Source organism: Bubalus kerabau, chromosome 3, assembly GCF_029407905.1.
Source record: "Bubalus kerabau isolate K-KA32 ecotype Philippines breed swamp buffalo chromosome 3, PCC_UOA_SB_1v2, whole genome shotgun sequence".
NCBI lineage: Eukaryota > Metazoa > Chordata > Mammalia > Artiodactyla > Bovidae > Bubalus > Bubalus kerabau.
This window is the reverse complement of record NC_073626.1, coordinates 55,635,768-55,660,069: the sequence shown is the minus strand read 5'-3', so window position 1 is coordinate 55,660,069 and position 24,302 is coordinate 55,635,768. Positions and strand designations below refer to the sequence as shown.

The 24,302-nt window shown below is 40.2% G+C and overlaps 2 protein-coding genes across 6 annotated transcripts in view; one reads left to right on the top strand and one right to left on the bottom strand.

Annotated features, from left to right (window-relative positions):
* Window positions 1-5,102: 5,102 nt before the first annotated feature.
* The window catches only part of PLEKHB2 (pleckstrin homology domain containing B2), a 49,535-nt gene continuing 30,335 nt past the window's right edge, over window positions 5,103-24,302 (bottom strand). For 2 of the 5 annotated variants that reach the window (XM_055571863.1, XM_055571861.1), the window contains 2 exons: window positions 13,407-13,515; window positions 5,103-7,903 (listed from right to left, as the gene is read on the bottom strand). In XM_055571863.1, the coding sequence (XP_055427838.1) occupies window positions 7,767-7,903; window positions 13,407-13,515 (246 nt within the window). In that variant the 3' untranslated portion in view covers window positions 5,103-7,766. Of the gene's footprint in view, window positions 7,904-8,865; window positions 8,913-13,406; window positions 13,516-24,302 lie in introns of all 5 variants that reach the window. The other 3 variants (XM_055571866.1, XM_055571865.1, XM_055571862.1) reach the window with 3 other exon arrangements.
* Window positions 11,278-11,783, top strand: LOC129646122 (60S ribosomal protein L27a-like). Its single transcript, XM_055571867.1, has one exon. It carries the CDS (start codon window positions 11,295-11,297, stop codon window positions 11,739-11,741), a length of 447 nt encoding a protein of 148 aa, XP_055427842.1. The 5' UTR covers window positions 11,278-11,294; the 3' UTR covers window positions 11,742-11,783.

Below are 24,302 nucleotides of genomic sequence, written 5' to 3'. Positions count from 1 at the left end.
GGCAGCCCGCCAGGCTCCCCATCCCTGTGATTCTCCAGGCAAGAACACTGGAGTGGGTTGCCATTTCCTTCTCCAATGCATGAAAGTGAAAAGTGAAAGTGAAGTCGCTCAGTCATGTCTGACTCTTTGCGACCCCATGGACTGCAGCCTACCAGGCTCCTCCATCCATGGGATTTCCCAGGCAAGAGTACTGGAGTGGGGTGCCATAGTACTTGCAATACTTCAAACATTAAGGAAATGATCAAAGAAGAAATAAAAAAGAAAAACAGTAAGAGAAGACATATAAATATATACAATAGATTATACTTCTCTCTAAAGAACTTATAAATTATACTTGGTGACTAAAACAGAAATCATCTTATATCAAAAACAGTAACATTTTAAAATAGGAGAGGTAAATAGAACTAAAAGGAAGGATGTACAATTATGATTTATAGTTATCAACATTTTCTTCTGCCTACTCAAATTTGCTGTTGAATGACTCTAGTGATTTTCATTTCAGCTATTGTGCTTTTCACTTCCAGAACATTGGTTTTATTCTTTTATAATTTTATGTTAACTGCTATTCTCATTTTGGGAGAAATATATTTCCTTACTTACATTTAGTGTCATCTATCTTCATATATATGTGTATATATACACATGTTTGTGTGTATTTAGAAAAGTCACTAAATGATGATCAGCCCTCAAGAACTAAACTCAGCAGTCTTTAAAGAGGGAAGAAACAAATTTCCAGAGTAAACACATTATAATATTCAGAATGCCCAGCTCTCACAAATGCCAACAACAAAATTACAAATCATACAAAGGAAAAGTTAATTCACAGGAAAGTAAGTATTTGACAGAAACCATTCCTGAGGAAGCCCAGACAATGGAAGGAAATATTAGTCAAAAACATTAAATAAACTATATTAAATATGCTCAATGACTTAAAGGAAACCATGGGAAAGAACCAAAGGAAATCAAATACTATTATATGAGCAAATTCAGAATATCAACAGATACAATTATTAAAAAGGAGTCAAAACAAAATTCTGGAATTGAAAAGCACAACGGCTGAAACAAAAATCACTAGAGGTCTTCAACAGAAGATGTGAGCAGGCAGAAGAAAGAACTAATGAACCTGGAGATATGGCAACTGAATTGAACCCATCTAAGGAACAGAAGAAATATACAAAAAAAGATCTACAAGACCCAGATAATCACAATGGTGTGATCACTGACCTAGAGCCAGACATCCTGGAATGTGAAGTCAAATGGACTTTAGGAAGCATCACTACAAACAAAGCTAGTGGAGATGATGGAATTCCAGTTGAGCTATTTCAAACCCTAAAAGATGATGCTGTGAAAGTGCTGTACTCAATATGCCAGCAAATTTGGAAAACTCAGCAGTGGCCACAGAACTGGAAAAAGTCAGTTTTCACTCCAATCCCAAAGAAAAGCAATGCCAAAGAATGTTCAAACTACCGTACAACTGCACTCATCTCACACGCTAGCAAAGTAATGCTCAAAGTTCTCCAAGCCAGGCTTCACTAGTACATGAACCATGAACTTCCAGATGTTCAAGCTGGATTTAAAAAAGGCAGAGAACCAAAAATCAAATTGCCAACATCTGTTGGATCATCAAAAAAGCAAGAGTTCCAGAAAAACATCTACTTCTGTTTTATTGACTAAGCCAAAGCATTTGACTGTGTGGATTGCAACAAAACGTGGAAAATTCTTCAAGAGATGGGAATACCAGACCACCTGACCTGCCTCCTGAGAAACCTGTATGCAGGTCAAGAAGCAAGAGTTAGAACTGGACATGGAACAAAAGACTGATTCCAAACTGGGAAAGGAGTACATCAAGGCTGTATTTTGTTATCCTGCTTATTTAACTTATATGCAGAGTAAATCATGAGAAAACCTGGGCTGGATGAAGCACAAGCTGGAATAAAGACTGCTGGGAGAAATATCAATAACCTCAGATATGCAGATGACACCACCCTTATGGCAGAAAGCAAAGAAGAACTATCTAGGTTGGTCATAACTTTCCTTCTTATTAACCAGTAAATGCTGTACAAATGAGGGTTAATAGAAATCTGACTTCCACTGAGTGCTAAGGATAGTTGACCATCAGTAATTACCATTTACTCTGGCTCATCAGCAGCTGCAGCCAGGGCAACTTCTTCCTGAGCTCAGATTTACACCTCCCCAAGGCAATGGCACCCCACTCCAGTACTCTTGCCTGGAAAATCCCATAGATGGAGGAGCCTGGTAGGCTGCAGTCCATGGGGTCGCTAAGAGCCGGATACAACTGAGCGACTTCACTTTCACTTTTCATTTTCATGCATTGGAGAAGGAAATGGCAACCCACTCCAGTGTTCTTGCCTGGAGAATCCCAGGGACGGGGGAGCCTAGTGGGCTGCCATGTATGGGGTTGCGCAGAGTCAGACACGACTAAAGTGACTTAGCATTAGCATTAGCATTAGCCCCCTTGCAGAAGGCAATGGCAACCCACTCCAGTGCTCTTGCCTGGAAAATCCCATGGACGGAGGAGCTTGGTAGGCTGCAGTCCAGGGGGTCGCAAAGAGTTGGACATGACTGACTTCACTCTCACTCTTCACTTTCCTGCAATGGAGAAGGAAATGGCAACCCACTCCAGTGTTCTTGCCTGGAGAATCCCAGGGACAGGGGAGCCTGGTGGGCTACTGTCTATGGGGTCACACAGAGTCAGACACGACTGAAGCTACTTAGCAGCAGCAGCAGTAAACCCCTTGCATGGCATTAGGGCCATGTGACTAGCTCTCACCACTGCAGTGAGAGAAGATTGAGCACCACTGCCAAGCTGAGAAGGGCTCCTCCCCATTGTCTTCCAGCAGGATGCAGAAGCTCCCTGAGGACTCCAAGGTACCAGACGGAAGCAGCCCTTATCTCCACATGACTACCAGGAGCAAAAGTCTTGCTCCCACACAGGCCTCACGGATGCAGACTTGAGCAACAGAGATTTTGGCCTTCAGCCCCTGAGGTGGCTTATCACAGCAGGCAGCCTCTGTGCACACCATTCTCCAACTCCCAGTCTCAGGTGTTGGTATGATCCTGGAGGCACCAACCAATGGAGAAGTTCCAGATATGCTCCAAATAACCTTGTCATCCACTAGTTCCACAAGGTCAAGAAAAACACAATACCTCCACGAGCCCCACACTGAGATAAGTCACTTTTGAACAATATACTTCATTCCTTGTTAGTGAAAGTACTGGGCTGGTCAAAACCTTTGTTCAGGTTTTTCGTAGCATTTTAGGGAAAAACCCAAACGAACTTTTTGGCCAACCCAATAAATGGGTATGAATGGGCAAATTCCTTATGTGCTGATATGGAAATACCTCAGATATGTTAAGTGAAAAAAACGGATAAAACAGCATATATCAGCAGTTTTCAAGGTATGATACAAGGATCCCTGAGGGTGCAGAAGACCCTTTCAGAGGGTCTGCAAGGTTCTCCAACTCTGTGTCTACATGAGGCCTTATTTCCTTCTATCCTTCAATCAAAAACAAAAAACCAGGGAGAATGGCATTGAAACATGTAAAATATCATGTATGAAACGAGTGGCCAGTCCAGGTTCGATGCACGATACTGGATGCTTGGGGCTGGTGCACTGGGACGACCCAGAGGGATGGAATGGGGAGGGAGGAGGGAGGAGGGTTCAGGATGGGGAACACATGTATACCTGTGGCGGATTCATTTTGATATTTGGCAAAACTAATACAATTATGTAAAGTTTAAAAATAAAATTAAAAACAAAAAAAACAGACTGAATGCATAAGCAGATAAACAAATCCAGCTATTAAGCCAGATGCTAAAATCTTTCAAATATAAAAAACTTGGCCTCACTGATTTTGTATTGGGAAATATTTTTTATAAAGTCTATTTCTCAAATACAGTGGGTTTACCATTTTGTAAAGTTTTTAAATTTTTCAACTTTATTATTTAATATAGTAAATAATGATAGATATAACTCACCTTAAAGAGTTCTCGGGAGGCCTCAAAACTTTAATCCTATAGAAGGATCCTGAGACTAAAAAGTCTGACTACCACTGGTGTATATACTATCTGTTTTCATTAAAAAAAAAAAAAAGCATGAAAATAAGAATTTATCTTTGTACTAGTTTATATATGCATGAAGAAAAACTCACAAAGGATAAATAAACCAGTATGAGTAGTTAAGCAGAGAAGGTAGGAAATGGGCAGACAGAAGACCCTTTAGTGAATCTTTTTCATTCTGAATCTATGTATGTATGTATGTGCGTGTATATATACACACACATATATATGTGTGTGTGTATATATATATCACCTATTCAAAAACAACTAAAATATTTAAAAAAAAAAAAAGCCAGAGACAGCATGACAGAAGATGAGAATGAAGTCCAGCTGAAAAGTAAAACAGCTTACAAAGTCTGTGTGGAGTGTCACCCCTCCCCCATACCCAGAAATAACTGTCCCCAGGCAAAATACTAGAGAATTATTCTCTGAAGAAATGAAACCAAGAGACTCAGAGCTTTCAGATGAAGACTCCTCATCTTAAACTATGACAGGCAACCACACATCACAACTTAATGGAGGTTGTGCAACAGAGGAGATAGACCTAAAAGCCCAGAGGAGAGTAATTCAGAAATGAAAGAAAATTTTAAATAATTTTTTAAAACAAAACAACAAAAACACAGTCGTACCCAAAGATACCTGAAAAGTTACTGAACCCACACTGCCAAGTTGAGGAAGGTAACTGTGCTCTCAAGAAAAGAATTTTAACTTCTGAGCCTCAGTTTTACTCAGTGTAACCAGGATAAATACCTCCTTTACAGAGTTAAGACAGGAATTTAACGAGTTATTGTTTTCTGATGTGACAATACATTCCCTAACACTTAGGGAAAGCTCAATAAATGGCATTCCTATTGCCTGCGATGCAGCAGAAAAAGCTGTGTTACTACAAAATAATTTTTTTAAAAAACAGATCGGTGTTTGCCAGAGGAGATAGTGGGGAATGGGAGAAATGCATGAACTGTTTTTATCTTTATAGTTTAAATAAACTGAATTTAAAAAAACAATAGAAGTCAGCGAAATATGCTTTAAGGTTAACAATCATTTAATGTATTAACATTTCACTTATAAACATACAATTTGCATATACAGGGAAAAACTGGTTCAGAGGACACAACAGAATACTGGAGACAGGCAAGCAATCAGAAGAGAAAAGAAAAGATCAACCCGAGGGGGAAAAAAATGGAACTGCATTCCATGCCGGTGTCTATAAACTTGGGAAGGAGAAAAAGATCGCACAGAATCACAATTAATGTAGAAAACAAACGTGGGTCATTCTGTATCAATGGCAGGAACTTCTCCCATGATCCAGATCTTGCATCCCGGTCCGGCCCATTTCATGAATGTTGATCTGAAACACAGTCACTCATCTCTCCCTTCTCTTTAAATCTAACCTTGAAGTTAACTCAAGAAATTAAATGCACAGAGCTAAGAAACAAGCAGACTGGCATGTGTGCAACATCAACGGCCAACTATTTAAAAGTGCACATGGAAATAAAATGCTGACTAAACATTTTACTTCAGTTAAAGTGAACAAGTTCCTTCCAACTCACCTAACTTCTTGATTTAGGACTACCTAAGCAAGGTGACCAAAAGATTGGCATCTATGAGAACTGGAGCCAGGGAAATGAAGCATCTCAGCCCGTCTTTATGCTGAGCACGCATTTCCTCTCAGGATGAAGTCACTAGGGACAGTGAACTTCCAGACTCAACTACAGTTGCCCAGCATGGCTTGCCCAGCTAGGGACAGGGACTGGAGATGGGGGAGCACATGTATGTCAGGACTTCAGTCCACAGCTCCCCCGACTCTGTCAGGGGGCAGAACATAGGGACACCATCTCCTTCAAGGGCATTTCAGTGACATAACTCAGTATCTGTGGTTCCAGTAATTCCTATTTCAAAATTAACACTCCAGTGCAACATTAAAAACTGAGTTTAGTATTTTGCTTGTAAAGGATACAGCTTGAATAATGATTACCATCTGAACAAAGCTATTCTTATTACATATGATGTAAAATAAGTAACATTTTTAACCATCAAAACCAGTATTGTCGTACATCACATGTGGCAACTTTCCACCACATAACACATCCAAAGACACGACAGCCAGGTATACTTCTTTTCAGCTGGAAACAGACTCTCCAGTGTCAACAAGTACAGTAGAACTGGCTAGGGAGACAGACCTGTGGTCACCACAACGCTCATTTGGCATCTAGTTTCCATACGGAGATAGATCTACTTAAGTCTGCCTTAGAGGTGGAGTGGACTGGTAAGTGAAACGAAAGACTGTGTCTGTAACTGGCCACATAAAATAAAAACAGAATTTGTGCTACCAGGAGTGTATTTTATGGAAACATGGCCACATGGAGTATAGGTGCAGAGACCTTCAATGTGCCTTTGTAAATGTACATTTTTTTTAAACATGTGGGACAGAAAACTGGAACAACTGAAGTTTTAAAATTTACATAGCTAAAAAAATAAGAAAATTACAGAAATGCAGGACCCTTGGTTTTTCAGAGCTTCACATATAAATTGGGGCCCAAAATTAAATGGTTCAAGCTTCTCTGTGACACTAAAGTCAGAAATAAAAGCAAGGCCAGTGTCCTGGTCAGGTGGAAAGGTATCTTGAGCAGGTCATTCATGTCTCTGGGCCGAAATTCCCATCTATAACCTGAGTTTCCCCCACCATGCAGCACAGAGCTCAGGGGCAGCAACAGTGCCCAGTCCTACACAAGACAGGAGATGGGCTCATCAACAGCCTTCAGAAGGACATGAAACACATCCTCCGTGCAGCCCAATCCCCTGGAACAGGAACACTGCAACTATGGCTCTCATTTCACTTTCCTCACCATTCTCTTAATAATACTTTCTCAACAAGTAGAAAAATAAACTATAAGTAGGCTGAAGTGGCAATAAAAAATGCCCAAAACAAACACTAAAACCATGATGCCTCTGAAAAAGATAAATCTACCTCCACACACCTTTTTGTAGTTGTTGTGCCTTCTTCAAGTTTTAAATGATAAAGCCCTAAAATGTTGACACTCAAGTCTACTCCTAATTTGGGATGCTTTCCAAGTATCACTACCAAAAACAAACAAATAAGAATAAAATGAAAAAGCATCATTTTCAAGGGGAGAAATGGCCATCCCATCCATCGTCCTGAGCAGTTAGCTTTGCTGGAGCCCCAGAGGCTGTGGGATATCACACCGCTGCCTAAGGAAGGTTCCAGCCTATAACTCCTGAAGTAACATGCAGCCAGTTCTGGTCTGAGGTTTGAAAGTCTGACATTAAACCAAAAAAACTGCAGTTTTTCTTGCCACGGCCATTCACTCATTCATACATCACCATGTTACCAGCAAAACACTAAAATTATCCCTTAAGAAGTAAGGCCTAACTCTAAAAACAAAATGGCCTTTCAAAACAGGTGTGTTTAAATAAAGTATTGTGAGAGTTTTATAAGGAAACCCCTAGAATGAGCCAGTGCCGCCATGAAGTCCACATTTTAGCTAAACAGCAGTCCAAAGCTTTCTCTGCAGTACTTCTATGTACTTATAAGCATTTTGTCACTACTTTCAAAAGAACTATTAAACCTATTACTAAAAACATTTATAACAAACAGAAATGCCCTGCAAATCATATTATTGCACACGGGGTATCAGAAGCTATGCACGCCGAGGTTCCACAGACTCTAGAAGACCCAGAACAGAGACCCCAGGGCCATGCCTGTGGCTGCTCCAGCCAGCATGCCCAGCGCCAGGTCGCTGTCGTTGTCTCGGTACCGCTCACGAATGATGACTTGGTTGGCAGGCTGCTGTCCATAAAGCCCTGGAAAAGAAGGAAAGAACAGAGGAGCAGTTTGTGAAGCTCAACATTCACTCAAAAAGACAGCTCACTTGCCTGGGACCCTTCCTGAGGTTTCTCCATGCACAGCACTCCTCCTACAGACTCGTCTCCCTCAGAGAGCTGGGCGTGGGGGGTGACTTTGGTGAGTGCTCCCCAGCTCTCCTTCACCACAGGTGAAGGGGACTCAGCTTGGCCGAGTGAGGGGGATACCCCATATTTAAGATGGAACTAAGAGAAAATCAAGATGCTCAGTTTCCCAAGGTCCACAGTCCCGGACACTACAGACAGCAGAATCCTAATGAAGTTGCAAACCCCAGCCCACAGTGTCCGCTTCAGGCCCCACAGTGTTCATCAGGATGGCAGGCAGACCAGGAACAGAGGAGACACACAAAGCCTAGAGACTGGGAGAGCCAAGGATCCCCATCCAGAAGTTAATGAATTTAAATTAAGCCTTAAATCTGCTAACATAATCTGCTCTCCATTTTTAATGTTATGCCTTTATGGAGAAAAATATTTGTCAGAGGGAAAACATCTCAAAAACTAACTTTAAACAAATTTAAAGTTATTTGCACAATTAAAGTTCTCAATTGGAAATGTTTGTTTTCGTCTATATTTCACAATATGTTGTCCAAAAGCTAGTTAGCTTTAAAATTGTTCCCACAGGACTTCCCTGGTGGTGCAGTGGATAAGAATCCACCTGCCAATGCAGTGGACACAGGTTCGATCCCCAGACCAGGAGGACTCCACATACTGCAAAGCAACTAAGCCTGTGCGCCACCACTGCTGAGCCCACACTCCAGAGCCCACGAGCTACAACCGCTGAGCCCGCAGGCCCTAGAGCCTGTGCTCCAAACAAGAGAAGAGCCCCCAGTCTCTGCAACCAGAAAAAGCCCACATGCAACCACGAAGACCCAGCACAACTGTAAATAAATTTCCTCACATACAGTGTTAGCTTTCCTCCTTGACCCATTATTCTCTTAACAGTTCAACCCTAGGAAAGTGAGAAATTGATCCAATAGTGTTATGTCCATGAAGAATGAAGATACTAAATGATAAGTGCTTACCAGCCTAAGCACTTACAGTGTTACAAGCATTTATATGTATAGACTCACTTAGTCCTCACAACAATCCTAGGAGTTGAGCTCACTGTTATCCCTATTCTATAAACAAAGAGGGAGGTACGTGGGGCCTGAGCGCAGTGAGTGCACGCCAACTCAGGCACTCTGGCTACAGTGTGCACTCAGACCCCAATGCCCCTGATATGATGAAGGAAAGAGAAGCATCAAAGCCACAGAGTAGGAAAATGAGACCATTATAAACCTAAAGGCTTATCAAGGTCAGGCAATAACACTAGAAGCAAAGATTTTCTTTTTTTAATGTAATATTTAAACTACATAACTGGTGAACTGTAGCATTCATAATCACAGCCTTGAAATTTTAAAAATTTCAATTAGGCAACTCCAACTAGTAACATGTAATACAGCAGGACCCTATAGCTGACCTAATTTAAAGACCCCTGGAAAATCTAAATCTGCATTCCAGCTTTAGCTCCACAGAAGGACCCCCTCACTCCATGACCAGGAGCCAACTTCTCCTGCAGCTCATCTCTGTTCCTACCAAAAGCTAAGTCTTTACCAAAGTCAGCTGGGGAACATTTCCAAACTGTACTTATTTTAATTATCTAATTTAATCTTTACATAAATGATCCAAACATGAATGTAGAAAAGGAAGACACTGTTAGATATTTTAAGAACAACTAAGTCAGATACTTTTTGGCCTCCCTGGTGGCTCATATAGTAAAGAATCCACCTGCAATGCAGGAGACCTTGGTTCGATTCCTGGGTTGGGAAGATCCTGGAAAGACTAAATAAAGGCAGATAACTTTTACAAATTACTATCAAACCAAGAAATTGAGAATTACAAAAATCTAGAGGTGTGTTCTCTCAGACTTGGCCCCGGAAACCTCAGAGCAATTACGTGTCATGAGTACCATCTCGACAAGACAGAAACAGAGGACTCCAACCAAAGGAGCCAATTCAAACCAAAGACCTCAAGCCCACATCAAAATACAACTGAACAAATGTCTACTAGTGTGGGAAAATTAAAACAGAATACTTACAGTGTGTACACAGCACTTTTTAAATTGGTTGACTGACCACCAGTTCCAGTAATATTAAAGAGAGGCCTTTAACCTTCTCTGCACAACGGCCTCTATGGACACTGCAAGGCAGTGCGTCATGAAGCTGACAAAGCACCAGAGTCCTAGAAAGGCCGACTGAAGAGCTCCTGTCTGGTTACCAGCGTGATGCTGCTGTGGGACGACCGCAACTGAGCAGCCCTTTCATAGCAAGCACACTTACAGTGTGTACACGGCACTTTTTAAATTGGTTGGTAGGCATTTGGCTGTCATGAAGCAAATGCCAAATGCCTACCAAATGCACTCAGCCCTCAGCAGCAAGTTATCTGAGGTTGCACCGAGAATGCTGTCTCGTTCTTCATGATGAAAGTCAAAGGCAGGGATGGAATCCTGTGTGTAAAAATTCCCTTCACAAGCACAAAACTTCTGCTCTTCTACAGAGTAAGAAACAGCTAGGATTATCCCAATCTATGGCCTAGGGGTTGAATAAAAGTCTGGCTCTCATCGGACAAATAGGCTAGGACTTAAAAACTGAACACAAATCGCAAAATAAATGGGAAAAAATAATTTATACGAGAAGATTTAATTTGTAAACAATTATACAATATTTATCTTTGCCAGTAATCAGAAATGCAAACTAAGGCAACCTGGTTCCATGTTAAGACCTAATGAGGTTATCAAAACTTTCAGAGCATGACAAAAACAGCAGGCAGTCTTGATGCAACTGCAGAGAAACCAGCACATCAGTAACTCCTGGGGCACTATAAACTGGTGGCCTACTCTGGGAAATAACTTAGTAAATGCATAGCATCAAGAGTTACTGTAATACTGTCAGATGAAATGAAATAAATATAAACTTCCCTCAAAACAATCCAGAGCTGGGGGAAAAAAGTACAGATGAAACAAGATGCTGTAACTGTTAAAGCTGGTAACAGGCAAATTTAACAGCTCATTTACTGTCCTTACTGTAAACTTTTATAATTTTAAAATGTATCAAAACAAAATGTTTATGCCCTCTGACATATTAATATAGAGAAATCAAAAATGTATTCTAAGACATACTTAACAGGAATAAAAAACAAACTGATTAGAAACAGTCAAAGCTATATCTGTGACAGAAAAATTGAAAAGAAAAAGTAAACAGCCAGTACGTACTAGAAGACTTCCTATTACCCCATATGATAGGATGCAATCATTAAAAAATACTCATGAAGCTCTTTCCCTTAAGCCGCCGACATGCCATCCAGACTAAGGAAGACCCGGAAACTTAGGGGCCACGTGAGCCATGGCCACGGCCGCATCGGCAAACACCGGAAACACCCGGGAGGCCGAGGTAATGCTGGTGGCATGCATCATCACAGGATCAACTTCGACAAATATCACCCAGGATACTTTGGGAAAGTTGGTATGAGGCATTACCACTTAAAGAGGAACCAGAGTTTCTGCCCGACTGTCAACCTTGATAAATTGTGGACCTTGGTTAGTGAGCAGACACGAGTAAATGTTGCCAAGAACAAGACAGGAGCTGCTCCTATCATTGATGTGGTGCGATCAGGTTACTACAAAGTTCTGGGGAAAGGAAAGCTCCCAAAGCAGCCTGTCATCGTGAAGGCCAAATTCTTCAGCAGAAGAGCTGAGGAGAAGATTAAGGGTGTAGGTGGGGCTTGTGTCCTGGTGGCTTGAAGCCACATGCTGGGAAATTCATTAAATGTTAAGTGCTTTTCTCTTCTGAAAAAAAAAAAAAAAATACTCATGAAGATTATGTAGCACTCTGGACAAAATATATAAAATTTTTAAATGAGAAGGGAATGTAAAAAGTAATGTAATGCCATTAACAAAACAAAACATAATAAAGCAAACACACTCCAAAAAAGTAATGTAAGATAACAAAGATGAAACTATTATTTTACAAGAAGAAAATAATTAAACAAAAATAGCTGTGCTAGGATCAGAGGATAGACAAATAGCTCATTTTTTAGTATCATTATTTCACTGGTTTTCAACTTGAAAAAAAAAAAAAAACATCAAGCAAGGCAAAACTCTTCAGAGTCTACACTACCTTAATGATCAGCATCAGATTCCCAAAACAGGTAACTGGAGAAACTCTCCTCTATTAGGTGCTAACGCATCACTAACTGTGAGTCTGGGGAAATCCAGACTCTGTGGCAACCCCACTGGCTTCTTTGTGGCATTAATATCAGTGACCACTCACTATTCTGGTAACACTGTCCTTCCACTGCTTCTGCGATAAGGCACCGTGCTAGACTCCTGATCTCTCAGCAACCTCTGGGCTCCCATTCCAATCCATTCATCAGTTCACTCTCATGTGTGTCGCTCTGACATGCCGTACTGAGAACTGCACCTGCCTGACTTCACCTGCTCCCTGGGGTCTGGGTATGGCCTCACTCTTCAGGCCATCAGCCACATAGCTCAGGTCACCCTTGCCCTGGCTGTAGGCTCTAGCACCATTGCCAGCATATTCCTGACCTCCACCCTACAGACGTCCCCCTGCCCAGGCTGCACCTAGGACTTGACGCTATCTCAGTTCAGTTCAGATGCTCAGTCATGTCTGACTCTGAGACCCCATGGACTGCAGCAGCCAGGCTTCCCTGTCCATCACCAACTCCCACAGCTTGCTCAAACTCATGTCCATCAAATCGGTGATGCCATCCAACCACCTCATCCTCTATCGTCCCCTTCTCCTCCTTCCTTCAATCTTTCCCAGCATCAGGGTCTTTTCCAATGAGTCAGTTCTTCGCATCAGGTGGCTAAAGTATTGGAGTTTCAGCTTCAGTATCAGTCCTTCCAATGAATATTCAGGACAGATTTTCTTTGTTGCTATCTACACAGGTCAATCGCTCACACCTAACACTTAGTTTCAGGTGAGATGAAAATGAAAGGAGTAAATATAAGCCTTCCCCAGGGTAAATATAAGCCTTTCCATGCCCCTACTTCATCTGCAAAATGAAACATCACCTCCATAATGAAAATTTTTGAAAGCTACAACCAGAAGGAAAAAAACAGGAGAAAGATTACCTCTTATTACTTAAAATCTCTTAGGTTATTTGTTAATGTAAGTGTATTTCAGTAAGTACAAATTCTCATCTTGGGAATGAATCTGAATACAACAGTGAAGTTTTAAAAATCAAGCCTAATCTAACTTTGTAAAGTAGTGTGAAAATATATAATGCTTGCTTTTTTTTTTTTAATAGCACAGTGACCTGTCATCTATAACCAGAAAAATTACAGTTCACTTACCCCTAAACTGAGAAATAAAAATTCCTCAGGCTTCACTGATCTACAAACTAAATGACAAGAAACTAGGAATGAAAAGCTGGCATGAGTTACCTGCATACGGGTACTGATAGGGTACAGCATATGCCTGTCCGTTTGCAGCATAGACAACTTGAGTTCCTGGTGGGTATGCACCACTGTATGGACCATAGCCATATGCCTGCTGGAAAAGATATAAGCCCATTAGAAATGCAATTTTAAAATTCAATATCCATTTACAATAAAACTCTCAACCAAATGGTTATAAAGAGAACATACCTCAACATAAGAAAAACTACATATGACAAGCCCATAGCTAGCATCAACACTCAATGGATGATGAAAAGCTAAATGATTTCTCTATGATCAGGAACAAGACAATGATGCCTACGGTACCCACTTTTATTCAACATACTATCAGAAGGCCAAGTCAGAGCCATTTAGACAAGAAAAGGAAATAAAAGGCATCCAAACTAGAAAGGAAAAAGTACTGAGTTAGCCAAGAAGTTTGCTGGGGCTTTTCTGTAAGATGGTATGGAAAAAAACCAAATGAACTTTTTGGCCAACCCAATAAAACTGTCACTATTTGCAGATGACAGAATAGTATATAAAGAAAACCCTAAAGACTCTACAAAAAATCTAAGAATAAATGAATTCAGTAAAGTTCCAGGATACAAAATTAATACACAGAAATCTGTTGAATTTCAATACACTAGGAACAAACTTTCAGAAAGAGCAATTAAGAAAATCATACTATGTACAATTGCATCAAAACAATAAATTATGATCTTCCCAACCCAGGGAGCAAATCAGGGTCTCCTGCACTGCAGGCAGATTCTTTACCATCTAATATACCACGGAAGCCCATGATAAACATACTACTATATATAAAATAGATAATCAACAAGGACCTGCTGTATAGCACTGGGAACTCTACCCCAAACTCTGTAATAACCTATAAGGGAAAAGAACCTGAAAAATAATAGACATACATATATGTACAGATGAATCAGTTTGCTGTACACTTCAAACTAATACAATATTGTAAACCAAGTATGTTGTTGTTCAGTCGCTCAATCATGTCCAACTCTTTGTCATCGCATGGACTGCAGCACGCCAGGCTTCCCTGTCCTATCTCTGGGAGTTTGCTCAGATTCGTGTCCACTGAGTCGGTGATGCAGCCCAATCAGCTCATCCTCTGTTGCCTCCTTCCGCTACCCTCAATCTTTCCCAGCATCAGTGTTTTCCAATGAGTCAGCTCTTCTCATCAGGTGGCCGAAGTATTGGAACTTCAGCTTCTGTCCTTCCAATGAATATTCAGGGTTAATTTCCTTTAGGACTGACTAGTTTGATCTCCTTGCTGTGCAAGACACTCTCAAGAGTCTTCTCCAACATCACAGTGCAAAAGCATCAATTATTCAGCACTCAGCCTTCTTTGTGGTCCAACTCTCACACCCTACATAACTACTTGAAAAACCATAGCTTTGACTATACAGACCTTTGTCTACAAAGTGATGTCTCTGCTTTTTAATACACTGTCTAGGTTTGTCATAGCTTTTCTTCCAAGGAGCAACCGTCTTTTGTGGCTGCTGCCACCATCCACAGTGATTTTGGAGCCCAAGAATATAAAATCTATAACTGTTTCCACTTTTTCCCCTTCTGTTTCCCATAAAGTGATGGGACCAAATGCCATGACCATATTCTTAGTTTTTTGAATGTCAAGTTTTAAGCCGGGTTTTCACTCTCCTCTTTCACAAAGAGGCTCTTTAGTTCCTCTTTGCTTTCTGCCATTAGAGTGGTATTATCTGCATATCTGAGGCTGTTGATACTTCTCACAGCAATCTTAACTCCAGCTTGGGATTCATCCAGCCTACATTTTGCATGATACACTGTGCACATAAGTTAAATAAGCAGGGTGACAATATACAGCCTTGACATACTCCTTTTACCAATTCTGAACCAATCCACTGTTCCATGTCTGGTTCTAACTTCCTTCTTAAGCTACTTACACGTTTCTCAGGAAGACAGGTAAAGTGGTCTGGTATTCCCATCTCTTTAAGAATTTTCAACAGTTTGTTGTGATCCACACAGTCAAAGGATTTAGCATAGTCAGTGAAGCAAAAGTATATGTTTTTCTCGAATTCCCTTCCTTTTTCTATGATCCAACAGATGTTGGCAATTTGATCTCTGGTACCTGCCTCTTCAAAACCCAACTTGTTTATCTGCAAATTCTTGGTTCATGTACTCCTAAAGCCTAGATTGAAGGATTTTGAGCATAACCTTGCTAGCATGTGAAATGAGCGCAACTGTATAGTCTGAACAGTCTTTAGTGTTGCCTTTCTTTGGAATTGGAATGAAAACACCTTCTCCAGTCCTATGGCCAAGGCTGAGTTTTCTCAATTTGCTGACATAATGTGTGCAGCACTTTTAACAGCATCATCTTTTAGGATTTGAAATAGCTCAGCTGGAATTCCATCACCTCCATTAGCTTTGTGTGTAGTAATTAATTCTTCCTAAGACCCACTTGACTTCACACTCCAGGATGTCTGGCTCTAGGTGAATGACCACACCATCGTGGTTATCCGGGTCATTAAAATCTTATTTGTATAGTTCTGTATATTCTTACCACTTTCTTAATTTCTTCTGCTTCTGTGAGGTCCCTGCTGTTTCTGTCCTTTATTGTGCCCATCTCTGCATGAAATTGGTATCTTCCAATTTTCTTGAAGAAATCTCTAGTCTTCCCCATTCTGTTGTTTTCCTCTATTTCTTTGCACTGTTTACTTAAAAAGGCCTTTTTATCTCTCTTGCTGCTCTTTGGAACTCTACATTCAGTTGGGAATATCTTTCCCTTTGTCATTTGCCTTTGGCTTGTCTTTGTTCTCAGCTGTTTTATAAGGCGTCCTCAGACCACCACTTTGCCTTCTTGCATTTCTTCTTCTTTGGGATGGTTTTGGTCACCAACTCCTATTCAATGTTACAAACCTCCATCCACAGTTCTTCAGGCACCTTATTTACCAGATCTAATCCCTTGAATCTATTCGTCACCTCCACTGTATAATCACAAGGGCTTTGATTCAGATCATACTTGAATGGTCTAGTGGTTTTCCCTACTTTCCAATTTAAGTCTGAATTCTTCAGTAAGGAACTCAATCTGAGCCACAGTCAGCTCCAGGTCTTGTTTTTGCTGACTAAAAACTTCTCCATCTTTGGCTGCAAAGAACGTTATCAATCTAATTTCAGTATTGACCATCTGGTGATGTCCACATGTAGAGTTGTCTCTTGTGTTGTTGGAAGAGGGTGTTTGCTATGACTAGTGCATTCTCTTGGCAAAACTCAACCTTTGTCCTGCTTCTTTTTGTACTCCAAGCTAAACTTGCCTGTAACAGCTTATCTCTTGACTTCCTACTTTTGCATCCCAATCCTCTATGATGAAAAGAACACTTTTCTAGTGTTAGTTCTAGAAGGTCTTGTAGGTCTTCATAAAACCGGTCAACTTCAGCTTCTTTGGCTTTAGTGGCTGGGGCACAGATTGGATTACTGTGGTGTTGAATGGTTTGCCTTGGAAACAGATGGAGATCATTCTATCATTTTTGAGATTGCAACCAAGTATTTCACTCTGAACTCTTTTGTTGACTATAAGGGCTAGTCCATTTCTTCTAAGGGATTCTTGACCACAGTAGTAGATACAATGGTCATCTGAATTAAATTCGCCCATTCCCATCCATTTTAGTTCACTGATTCCTAAAATATTGATGTTCACTCTTGGCATCTCCTTCTTGACCATGTCCAATTTACCTTGATTCATGGACCTAACATTCCAGGTTCCTATTCAATACTGCTCTTTACAGCACTGGACTTTATTTTTGCCACCAGATACATCCACAGCTGAGCCTCATTTCCTCTTTGGCCAAGCTACTTCATTCTTTCAGACCTATTTCTCCACTCTTCCCCAGTATCATATTGGATACCTACTGACTTGGGAGGCTCATCTTCCAGTGTCATATCTTTTTGCCTTTTCATTCTGTTCATGGGGTTCTCAAGACAAGAATACTTCAGGGGTTTGCCATTCTCTTCTCCAGTACCTCATGTTTTATCAGAACTCACCACCATGACCCATCTATCCATCACAGCATGGCTCACAATTTCACCAAGTTACACAAGGCTGTGATCCCTGTGATCATTTTGGTTAGCTTTCTGTGACTGCGGTTTTCATTCTAGAGGTGGTGGGATTATAGTCAAGTATACGCTAATATAAGTACACTTGATATCTAAGTATATCAAGTATACTCTAATATAAAATGAAAATTATAAAACAAAACAAAAAAGCAATAAAATGGCTAGGATAAATTTAACCAAAGACGTGAAGGGCCTATACACTGAAAACTATACGACAGTGATGAAAGATATTGAAAATACAAATAAATTAAAATATATTCCAAGCTAATGGATTGGAAGAATCCATACTATCCAAAATAATCTATAGATTCAATGTAATTCCTATCAAATTTCCAATGGCATTTTTTGTAGAAATATGGAACTACAAAAGACCCAACATAGCCAAAGAAAGAAGAATAAAGCTGAAGGTATCATGCTCCCAGATTTCAAACTAAACTACAAAGTAATCACAACAGTATGGTATTGGCATAAAAACAGACACAGAATCAATGGAACAGGAGAGCCCAGATACAAACCTACATATACATGGTAAATTAACTTACCACAAAGGAGCCAAAAATATACAAAACAATGGGGAAAGGAGAGTCTCTTCAATAAATGGTGCTGAGAAAGTTAAGATAGTCATATGCAAAAGAATGAAATTTGACCATACATGGTATCTTATACCATACACAAAAATTGACTCAAAGTGGACTAAAGATGTAAAATCTGAAACCCTAAAACTCCTAGAAAAAAATCATAGGTGATAAGCTCAACAGTGGTTACAGTGATGATTTTTTTGGATCTGATTCCTAAATCAAAGGCAACAAAAGCAAAAATAAATGTGAGACTACATCAAACTAAAAAGCTCCTGAACAACAAAGGAAATCGTCAACAAAATGAAAAGGCAAGCTATCAAATGGGAGAAAATATTCACAAATCATGTTATCTGATAAGAAGTTAATATCTAAAGTATCAACATATAAGGAATTCATGCAACTCAAAGGCAAAAAACAATCTGATTAAAAAACAGACCAAAGAACTAAATAGACATCTTCCCAAAGAAGAAATACAGATGGCCAACAGGCACATGAAACGATATTCAATGTCATTAATCATTAGGGAAATGCAAATCAAAACCACAAGGAGTATCACCTCGCACTTGTTAGAATGACTATTATTAAAAAGACAAAAAATAACAACTGCTGACAAGGATGTGAAGAAAAGGGAACCCTCATACACAATTATTAAAATGATACTAAAATAATAAAATTAAAATGCTTAAAATGGTAAGATTTTATCTTATCTGGTGCCTCCTGTATCTAAAACAATAATAGAAGGGAGTTTCTCTAAAAATTAAGAATAGAATTACCAGTTGATTCGGCAATTCCACTTCTGAGTATTTATTCAAAGGAAACAAAAACACTAACACAAAAAGGTATCTGTATCCCCAAGTTCAATGCAGCATTATTTACAATAGCTAAGATACGGAAACAATGTAAAGTGTCCATCAATTAACAAACATATAAAGAAAATGTGGTCCAAATATGCAATGGAATATTATTCTACCATTAAAAAAGGACATCTTGCCTTTTTTTGTCTGCATGGATAGACCCTGAGTTTTTGAAAGAAGTCAAAGACAAATACCATACGATCTCATCTGTATGTGGAATCTATCTTTAAAACAAAAACAAAAAAAAAGTTCACAGATACAGAGAACAGACTGGTAGTTGCCAAAGAGGAGGGGGAACCAGAGAGGTGGGGTGGCGGGGTGGGCAGGGGATGAACAAATTGGGTAAGGGAATCAAAACGTACAAACTTCCAGTCATAAAATAAATAAGCCATGGGGATATAATGCACACCACGGTGGCTATAGTTTATACTACTATATTGCATATTTGAAAGTTGCTAAGACAGTGTATCTTAAAAGTTCTCAGCATTTAAGAAAACAATTCTTTACATATGGTGACATGTTAAACAGACCTACTGCAGTGATTATTTTGCAATATATACCAATACAGATTATGCTGTACACTGGAAACTAACATAGTGTTGCATGTCAAATATACCTCAGTTTTTTTAAACACAATTTGAAACCACTGGCAATGTATTAAAATTGGTTCTCCAAGTTCCAGTCTATAAAGTATGACTGCTGCTGCTGCTGCTGCTGCTGCTAAGTCACTTCGGTCATGTCCAACTCTGTGCGACCCCATAGACGGCAGCCCACCAGGCTCTGCCGTCCCTGGGATTCTCCAGGCAAGAACACTGGAGTGGGTTGCCATTTCCTTCTCCAATGCATGAAAGTGAAAAGTGAAAGTGAAGTCGCTCAGTCGTGTCCGACCCTCAGCGACCCCATGGACTGCAGCCCACCAGGCTCCTCTGTCCATGGGGTTTTCTAGGCAAGAGTACTGGAGTAGGGTGCCATCGCCTTCTCCGTAAAGTATGACAGTCTATTAAAAAAGTAAAGAATATGAGACAGTGTGCTTATATACTTTAAGGTTCTAAAAATACAAACCCATAACTGAAATCTACTTTCAGGCTGTAAAATAAAGAAGGCAGAAAAACACAACAAAAAAGAGAACTGGACTTGCCAGTGATTCTAATTTCAATTCAGCTCTGCCATTAACCTGACCTTCAGTAAGTCATCTATCTATAGGCCTTATTTTGTTCATCTTGAAAATGATCAGTTTGGACTAAGTGATAAAGGAGATTCATCCAACGTCAGTTTTCTCTTGGTAAAACCAACCTAGTAGCAAAACCCTTCCCACAAAACCCTCCCCAGTCCAATTTCCAGAAGTTCCTGCGTGGAGAATATAAAAGACTATGGCTATTGAGGAGTCTGAAGACAGAGGCCTGGACAGGTGACCGGCAGTTTTCCAACAGAACATGCCTATGAAAGAACACAGCCAGAAATGAGCAGTGGACTGCTTCCATTGACCAAGTAAAGGACTGGAAAGCATGGAGATAAAAGGCCTGGCCTCCCTTAGGAGCTCACAGCTGGTGGGAAGGTAGATGTGTTTACAGACAATTACAATTATTGTTACTATGTGACAAAGGCTACCACACAGGGAGCAGCTGCAGCCTGGCAAATACACAGGTAGATCTGAATCTGTTATCTTACAAAAGCAGGAGATAGGATTTATGCTTTTGGAGGATAAAATAGATGCAGATTTTTCCCTATTCTTCCTGATACATACAACTGAAAACCCTGGACATTACACATACAACAAATGTAAGGAGACTATGAAAGGTGGAGAGAAGGCGGTCAACTGTCTGCAGACTTCATGACCCTAAGAAGGACATGCAGTGAGTCCCCTGGGTTTTCTTTTTGCCTCCTACATCCTAGACTGGATAAAGTAGAAGTGGCAACACAGAAATGCCAGTATGTGCAGACCTTTCTTTGTCTTCCTCGAAGAAAGCCTGCTGTCTCTACCCAAAGAACCTGGGAAGGTAATCTAGCAAGAGAGACCATTTTTAGGCAATACCTGCTCCACTCCAACCAAACAACACAAAAACAGCTGTGGCTATTACTTCCACCAGCAAAGTTAAGTCTGGAGAAAGGCTCTCGCCCACCCCATCCTGAACAGTGTCAGAGAAGGTCAAGTGGGAAGCTGGAAATATCATCCCTGTCGGATAGAAACATGGCAGCCCCAGTCCCATGCCAGTGTCAGTGGAGACCATGCAGGGAGCCAGAACTTTCATCTCTGCCCAGCGGAAACAAGGTGCCCCTTCCCATCCTGCTGGGGTAGGATCAACAGGGACCGAGTGGAGAACAAGTACGTTTACAACCTCTTACCAGTAACCATAGTTATATAGTTACAGAGAGGCTTATGGGAAACAGCTGAAAATGTCCCTCCATCTCCCAGGCAGGCTGGTGTGAGCAGAGACCTAGAGAAGGGCCTGAATTCCCAGCCCTCGAGAAGTGACAATGAACCACAGTCAATTGGGATCCAGTGGAAGACCTGGACTTCCACCCTTTACATGGAAGAAACAAAGCAAGCATCACCCACCTGAGAAGCATTAGAAGGAACTCTGCTAAAATGCAGGACTTGAATAGATTCAGTCTTATAATATTTAAAATTTCCAGGTTTTGATAAAAAATAATGTCATACCCAAGAACCAGGAAGATCTCAAACTGAAATGAGAAAAGACAAAAGAGACGAACACCAAGATAACAAAGATGTTGGAATTACCTAGGAACGACTTTACAGCAGCTACCATTAAGAGAAATTACAGACAGGTAGTAATGACCTTGGCTTTCCAGGTGACACAGTGGTAAAGAATCTGCCCATCATTGCAGGAGATGCGTGAGGGTTCAATCTCTGAGTCAGGAAGACCCCTGGAATAGAAAATAGCAACCCACTCCAATATCCTTGCCTGGAAAACTCCATGGACAGAGAAGCCTGGCAGGCTATCATCCATGGGGTCACAAAGAGTCAGACATGACTAAGAGACTGAGTAAGCATGCGCCATTAAAGTATTTCAATAAGTAAGAACACATTTGAGATACATTTAAAACAAAAACAGGGTCTTCACAAAACCAGAAAAATCTCTGTAAAAACTATATAAAGATATAGATCAAGAATAACCAAACAAAAATTTTGGAAATAAAAAAATAATAAATTGTTCAATGAAGAGACTCAACAACAGAGATGACGAATAAGCAATGAACATGAATATAAGGAGTAGAAATTACCCATTTAGAACAGAGAAAAAACAGATTAAAGAAAAAAAAAAAGATCAAAAACTTTTAAACATGTGGGACATCCAATATCTGCGTCATTAGTTTTAGAAGAGAAAGAGGGTGGGGCTAAAAAAAAATTCCAGAAATAATAGCTTAAAATTTCCCAAATTTAACAAGAAACATAAACCTGTGTGAAAATGAATGAACACCAATAAGACTAACCCCAAATGTACACTTCACAGGCAAACCTCTGAAAACCAAAGACAAAGAGAGCAGCCAGAAACTATGCACTGCCTTTAAGGGGGAAGAAAATTCAAATGATAGCAAATGTCTCATCAGAAATCAGGAGGACCAAAGGAAAAAGCACTCATTTCCCCAGTGCTGAAAGAAATGTCAACTCAGAATTCTGTACTAGTGAAAACATTCTTCAGAGAAAAAGATGAAATTGAGACATTCTCAAATGAAGGAAAATGGAAAATGTGTTGCTAGCAGATCTGTCCTAAGAAAATGACAAGAGAAAGTTCACTAAACAGTAAATAATAAAAAAAGAAATCTGGAAACATCAGGAGGTAATAAAGTATGGTTACACCAGAATACATGTAAATATAATAAAAATCACATACTGATTTTTCTAAGTTTGACAGCCATATTTTTTTATACACCATCTGATTCTCAATACATGTAAAAGAAATACGTAAAACAATGATACCATAAAACAAGAGAGAAAAACGGAATTTAGAGGTAATGGTTTGGGCTTCCTTGGTGGCTCAGTGGTAAAGAATCCGTCTGCCAGTGCAGAAAAGACAGGTTCAATACCTGATGTGGGAAGGTCCCATGCGCCACAGAGCTGCACCACAACTCCTGAGCCTGTGCTCTAGAGCCCAGGAGCCTCAATTACTGAGCCCACGTGCTGCAGCTCAAGATGCCCCCACACCCTAGAGCTACTGCTCCACAACAACAGAAGCCACTGCAATGAGAAGCCTGCGCATCGCAACTACAGAGCAGCCCCCACTTGCCACAACTAGAGAAAAGCCTGTGCAGCAACGAAGACCCAGCACAGCCAACAATAAATAAATACATACAATCATAGAGGCAATGGTTTGACACTTCACTGCACTTGATAAAATGCGATCATTTGACTGAAAAACATGTATATATGCATAATAACTAGAACAACCACTAAAATATTAATAGCAATACAAAGAGATACTCAAAACATTACAGATAAATCAAAATGTAATTCTAAAACATGTTCTATGGGAATTCCCTGGTGATCCAGTGGTTAGGACTCCATGCTTTAACTGCTAAGGGCCCAGGTTACATCCCTGGTCCAGGAAATAAGGTCCCACAAGCCGTGTGGTACAGCCCAAAAAAATAAAAATAAGTAAAATAAAATAAGACATGTTCCAATAATCCACAAAAGGCTTAAGACAAAGAACAGAGACATGAAAAATAGAGCCAAAAACACAAACACTAAAACAGCACGCTTAATGTATCAAAATCACATTATATGTAAATGATCTACAGGAAAGGATGACTGATGTGTTTTAATACAAACTTGAAACAAGTATTATATAAGCTTTGAGATCCAATTCACCATATAATGACTAGAGACAATAATATTATATTGTAATTATGTAAAGTAATAAATATTGCCACAATGGCACTCATTTACACTATAGAAAGGTCTCAAAGTAACATGGTACACCTTAAACTTACACAATAAAAACGTAAATGTCTTAAATATACCAACTACAAGTTAGAAATTTGTCAGATGAGGGGGTGAGGGCCTGACCCAACTACATGTTGCCTACAAGAAACTACATGCTGTCTATAAGAAACACGCTTCCATGTAATATGTACATTGAAAGAAAAAAGACTAAGCCCATGCACCACAACTACTGAGCTGTAAAGAATCCACCTGCAATGCAGGAGACACAGGAAACACAGGTTCGATCCCTGGGTCAGGAAGATCCCCTGGAGAAGGAATTGGCCATCCACTCCAGTATTCTTGCCTGGGAATTCCCATGGACAGAGGAGCCTGGAGGGCTACAGTCCATGAGTTGCAGAAGAGTTGGACACGACTGAGCACGTAAGCGCAAGCTTTACTTGCGTGCCTGCTATGTGTGTGT

Bases quoted from the DNA above. Each gene is read 5' to 3' on its own strand.
- LOC129646122 (XM_055571867.1), top strand. From the start codon at position 11,295: ATGCCATCCAGACTAAGGAAGACCCGGAAACTTAGGGGCCACGTGAGC.